This window comes from Carassius auratus, unplaced genomic scaffold, assembly GCF_003368295.1.
Source record: "Carassius auratus strain Wakin unplaced genomic scaffold, ASM336829v1 scaf_tig00042328, whole genome shotgun sequence".
Lineage (NCBI taxonomy): Eukaryota > Metazoa > Chordata > Actinopteri > Cypriniformes > Cyprinidae > Carassius > Carassius auratus.
In genome coordinates, this window is record NW_020526713.1 from 24,047 (window position 1) to 30,435 (window position 6,389).

Genomic DNA, 6,389 nt, shown 5'->3' on the forward strand with positions numbered 1-6,389 from the left:
TCTTTTGGATATAAACTTCGTGTTTCATGGACTTTGGACTGTCATTGACATCTTACAAAGAAAACAAGCTACAAAAAAATCCTGATATGATTTTGAGTCACTGCATTATACCAATTGCAAAAGAACGATGAACTCTACAATGCTTCAATACAGCGCCCAAGACAGATTTATGGAAGCTTTTGTCAGAAATGTCATCTTCGTTCTCTTTGGGATCATAATTAACTTCATCAATGGAGTGTTTGTGTTTACATTTTTTAGGAGTTCAATTTTCTACAGTGATCCAAGATATATATTATATATTCACTTGGTTATCAATGATATGCTTATGGTTTTTTTCAGTGTCACTCTTTCTGTGATGGCTTATGCATGGCCGAAGGTTCCTTTCTCGTTCTGTGTCATTCTGCTAATAATAACTGCTACTACTAATAACAACACTCCTCTGACTTTGGCCGGTATGGCCGTTGAGCGTTACATTGCCATCTGCAAACCACTGCATCACCATCAGATCTGCACAGTTCGCAGGACATATATCCTCATCTATCTGATTTGGGGTGTCAGCGTTTTACCTGGACTGACTGACTTGATTGTCATAGTAGTTGCTCGTCCTTTAGCTGTCTTTACTACTGCTACTCTCTGTAGTTCAACAAATGTGTATAACACACCATACCATGAAGAACTGAGAAAAGTTATAAATGGCATATACTCCTCTGTTGTGTGGGTAATTATTGTATTCACATATTGTCGAGTGCTGATTGCGGCCAGAAGAGCCTCCGCTGATAAATCCTCTGCAAAAAAGGCCCAAAGCACCATCCTGTTACATGGAGCTCAGCTTCTGTTCTGTATGTTGTCCTACATTACTGCTGTCATAGACAAGATTTCTGCTCAACTTCCAATAGATGATCGGAAAAAAGTGACCATTCCTAATTATTTTGTAACAAACTTATTGCCGCGACTGCTTACTCCCCTGATTTACGGTGTTAGAGATAAACTTTTTTGCAATCACATGAAAAGGATTTTTGCATGTAAAATACTTCTTGTAAAGGTTGAATCAACTAAACAGTGAGCAAAAGGTTTTTTTTTTTTTTTTTTCATGCTGATAATTGTTTTCTTTATTTACTCACTTCTGAAAACTGCTATTTTTAGTAAGTCCTTTATTATTAGACTTCTTTGGTAATGCTCACATATTTTAGTCATAAATTATGAAATAAAAAATGGATGTCATCATAATATAATATATAACCGAAATAAGTAAAATTATATTATTTAAATTTGTTTTTTTTTTTCAAAAATTGCACATTTTTAATGGAAGTGGATTGCACTTAGATGAATGATTTGCAAAACTTGTCACAAATGTCACGCTTGAGCCTATGGCATAATTCCTGAAGCTGGACTAGAGTGTGGTGCTAGAAATGCCAATGCAGATGATAATAATTGTAAATCTTGAATGCACTGTAATTTCCTTTGCATAAAATTGTATGTCAAATACAATTATATAAATAAAAAAATAAAAAACAATGTCTTACATTTTGTTTTTATATTCCTCATACCATATGCTTGTTAACATGATACATTTTTCTCCTTTTAATTTCCGTTTCAGATTCAATAAATGGATAAATCTTAATAAAGAAGTTTTGTATTTTAGCTTGACAAGCTGATCAAACCATCAAAATCTTTAGAAGGAAACGTAGACAACAACTACAGTCAAAAGTCTTTCTTCCAAAGAAAATGATACCACTGAATTTTACACTTTTGAACTGTCACAATAAACTCTACAACTCTATAATCTTAAAGGTATTCAGATGCTTTTTCTCGCAGTCATAATTAACTCCATCAAAAAAGTTTTTGTATTAATTTTCTTTGTATTATACTAATATTAATGAATTGCAACACTTGGTGCAAACATTGAATTGAAGCCTGTTTCATAAAACCTATAGCTGAACTCATAAATTAAATGTGAAACTAGCAATGCCATTTCCATGAGTTCACTACTTGTTTTTGAACACATACTAATAAATGCAACCTTGGGAAAATGGGCCTATTTGTCAATTTGTTGCAGTTTCCAGCTGTGAAATGACCTCTGCTGGCATTAAAACACAGATAACATTTATTCTTTGTACACAAATGATGAATAAGGGTGCAGATTTGATTATTAAATACTTTTAAGATTTCTAAACTAATACACTGACAATTGCATCTCATGAACAGCTTCATATTTATGGCTTTTCTGACATAGTAAACTTGTTAAAGCTGCATTAGGTAACTTTTGTAAAAATATATTTTTTACATATTTGTTAAACCTGTCATTATGTCCTGACAGTAGAATATGAGACAGATAATCTGTGAAAAAAATCAAGCTCCTCTGGCTCCTCCCAGTGTCCTACTGCCATTTGCAGAAACTCCATCGCTCCCGGTAAGAAAATAACCAATCAGAGCTGTGGTCCGTAACTTTGTTTGTGTTCAAAATGTAGAAACATGTATATAATAAGAGAGTACACCATGAATCAATTTTCCAAACCGTGTTTTTGGCTTGTCCTGAATCACTAGGGTACATCTATAATAAGTGTTTATATTCGGACTATTGTAGATTGCTTCGGGGGTACCACGGCGAGTTACCCAGTACCTTTGTGATTCTTCATAGACATAAACAGAGAGAAGTAGTTCCGGCTATGATGTTCTTCCGCAAGACGCAAGCAGTTCTGTTTATTAACCGCTAGAGCGTCAAAAGTTACCTACCGCAGCTTTAAGTGGCTCATTTGGTCACGTGAATCACAAATCCACAAATTCATTTTGATGAATACTAAATCAATTTTTTTTTTTTTTTTTTTTTTTTTTGGGTGGGATGAATTAATGCACATTCACATTTAGTCTAGAACATCTGCATAAATGCAGTTATTTTTAAGCCAATGTTGACATCTTATCTAAATGGTGATTTTTTCAAAAAACAGCAACAACAACAACAACGTTACCATTCTTATATGTTTTTCAATATCCGTGCTTGCAAAGATTCTGCACAATCTTCTTGTTCAATATTCTCTGAATCCGGCTCAAATTGATATGTCAATATTGACTCCATCCTTAACTATACCAGAGCAGACAGATCTTGCTGCTTTGGCAAGGGGCAGGGCAGTATTGAAACACGGTCTAAACTGCCTCACCAATCACAATGCACTGGGATGGCTAACCTATCACATCACATTTAGTTTTTCGGAAGGTGGGCCTTCATCAAACCCGGAACTAATCGAGCCATTTGTGCAAGACTGGGGAGAAAGTTAATGCAATAATATAAATTATGTAAAAAATGAATTAGTTTTTCGAAACACCAAGCATAAGAGCATGTTCTAGTACACCCCCTAAACAATTTCAAGACATTGTAAAAGGAACCCTTGTAATACAGTGGTTCTTTTATGTTTATGTTGCAAGTTCAGTGATGCAGGTAGTGACGATTCCCTCCAGCCAATCCGTGATCAGCAGTTTACACATCACGTTTTGGTAATAGCATGGTTCACTTGGAACCAATCAATCAATGAAGGTGGTAGCAAAAAAAAAAAAAAGTACCAGGTACCAGGCACTGTGCCCATTGGAACCCTCCCCCCACCCCCAAAATTGAACCGTACCATGCATGTGGTACCATGCAGTGGAAAAGTGCCATTAAAGTGACAGAGGTATGGGGTGGTGTACCCCTCTTGTAGTTTTCAAGGGCACTCCAGTTGGTTATCGTGACACTGGACCACTCACATTTTCATCAGCATTGTCTAGTCTTATGTTGTTGTTGTTTTGTTTTTTAAACCTTGACTTGGGCTATTCAATAAATTTGCGCAGAAGATTTGTATTAATTTCCATAGTTTCTTTTGCATTAAAAATACTGCGCTGTCCTGAAATCAACAGCCACTTTTTGAATAGGCTAATTAAGTGACCCAAGGGCAATGACCATATTCATAATCCCTGCCCTTTCCACAAACTATAAATGACACAGATGATTAACCACTGATTAAAACCCATGTGAGCTTCAGACTGAAACATGCAGTCCAGAACCAGTTCTGCTCGAGGTAAGTCTATCTACAAGACTTTTCAAAAGGAATACGCTAGATTAGTCTAGACAAGGTCACTACTCATGCACTCTCTCTCTCCTCATTCCCTTCCAGACTCTTGGTCATAAAGCACCGGAAAATGAACTCGACGACCTGGATTGTGGATAGTTACGAAGAAGCTCTTGTCAAAAACATTGTGATCGTTTCTCTTGGTCTTATCATTAACTTCATTAACGGAATGCTGGTGGTGACTTTCTTCTCCAATCCAATGTTTTCAAGAGACTCCAGATACATTTTATACATTCACCTGGTAATCAATGACATGTTCATGATATTCATATCAATGAGTTTATATGTGTTGACCTATGCATCCCATGTTGCAAATGCATCATTGTTGTACACATTGGTTTTTCTTGGTTCAGCCACTTTTATGATCACTCCATTGAATCTGGGCTGGTATGGCAATAGAGCGTTTCATTGCTATTTGTAAACCACTGCATCACTCTCAGATTTGCACACCACGAAGAACCCATATCTTTATATGTTTGATTTGGGTTATAGGCGCTATACCTTCTCTAGCAGATATCATTATTTTACTCTTCGTCGAGCCCATATCTCTCTTCAGGTCTACTGTGCTTTGCTACACATATATTTTGTTCCCGTCAAAACACCACAAGGATCGCATCACTGCTTCACAAGTCATCTGTATGTCATTTGTGTGGATAATTCTCATTTATACTTATTGCAGAGTCCTGTTCACTGCCAGAAAGGCTGTTTCAAAGGGTTCAGCAAATAAGGCTCGGAGTACGATATTGTTGCATGGTGTCCAGTTACTTCTTTGTATGCTTTCCTATATCACTCCTGTTATGGATATATTTGTCATTCCTTTTTTTCCTGCTCACAGAACAAAGATCACTTTCTTTAATTATCTAATGACGAATATCATGCCAAGATTATTGAGTCCTTTGATATATGGGGTCCGAGACCAGAAGTTTCTCAAACAAATGAACGAATACTTTACATGTAAAGTTATAATTTTAAAAATAATGCCATCATGATTTTTTGTTTTTGCTACATTTATTTAAATTTGTATTTATTTATGATTTATGTGATATTTGTTTTATTTGAGAACATTACTGAGAACAGAAATTCTCTATAGTGGCTGAAAACAACTCATACTTGAAAATTTATGCATTTTGAGTACAAACAAATGATGAATGACCTTTACTCAAAACTAACTTCACTGATGAATTTTCAATGCATTTAAAAGGCTGGTGTTTTGATGATTTTTTTGGGAAATCATTTACCCTTGGGAAATCATTTACCCTCTAGTTCACACAGATGTTGTTAATTATATTATCTCTAGTAATTATGTATTATGGATTCATGACAACAAAAGTATTTGTGTCTTTATTTTGAATGGTAGGATTTTTTTCAATTAATTATTTCAATTACAATATATTTATAGCCAAACTATAGTTATAACATGAACGATTAGATAAAATTATCTATTAATATTGATAATAGTACTGTGTTATGATTATTTTTTATTAAATAAATTACCCTGTATTCGTATTGTTTTAATGTTTAGATTTATTGTACTTTTTTTTTCATCAAAGAGAATGTGCATTTTGCGATGAGGTTTAGAATAATTTAATGTTTAGGCGTACAAAATGTAACTGTCTTCCATATTGTACAGCTCATATCTGCCAAATAGCCAACTTCTGCCAACACTTCCACACATGCAATATTTGATCTTTTCTCTGATTACAACCAAAGCTAAATTAGTATAAATGTAAAATACTAATTAACCTCCCTAGTCTTTTGTTAATTTGTCACATGACCGAAGCAATGAATTAAAGGGTTAGTTCATCCAAAAATGAACCCGTAAGACCTCTGTTCATCTTCGAAGCTCTTGGACTAAATCTAAAATATCTTAAACTGTATTCCGAAGATAAACAGAGGTCTTACGGGTTTGGAATGACATGAGGGTGAGTCATTATTGACATAGTTTTCATTTTTGGATGAACTAACCCTTTATGTGCCTACACATGATCACTTATCGCTAGTGGCATTTTCACTGTTTGTTATCTTCTTTTTATACATTCTATGGTTATCATATGAAGGCACCCACAGGACAACCCCACCCCTCCATCTTGAGGGTTGGCAACACACTGTGACGGACAGTAATGTTAACAACGGCCTCGAGCGCTGTCACGGCGCGACCACAACAGCTTGACATTGTCTAATTTGGCACAGTCTTCCTGCTACACTAATAGTAGTACGGATTTCCTCTGTGTATACGTATCCTTACAAGTACAATTTTAGCTGGATTCTTTGTGTCCCCTTCAAAAATTGCTC

The 6,389-nt window shown here is 35.3% G+C and overlaps 1 protein-coding gene and 1 pseudogene across 1 annotated transcript; both read left to right on the plus strand.

Moving 5' to 3' along the window:
- Window positions 1-1,063, plus strand: LOC113085817 (odorant receptor 131-2-like). Its single transcript, XM_026255270.1, has one exon. The coding sequence runs from the start codon at window positions 128-130 to the stop codon at window positions 1,061-1,063; it is 936 nt and encodes a 311-aa protein (XP_026111055.1). The 5' UTR covers window positions 1-127.
- A 3,104-nt stretch (window positions 1,064-4,167) lies between these two features.
- On the plus strand, window positions 4,168-5,086 carry LOC113085818 (odorant receptor 131-2-like; annotated as a pseudogene).
- Window positions 5,087-6,389: the final 1,303 nt, after the last annotated feature.

What these genes read in the sequence shown, in the direction of transcription:
- LOC113085817 (XM_026255270.1), top strand. Translation starts at nt 128, where the DNA reads ATGAACTCTACAATGCTTCAATACAGCGCCCAAGACAGATTTATGGAA.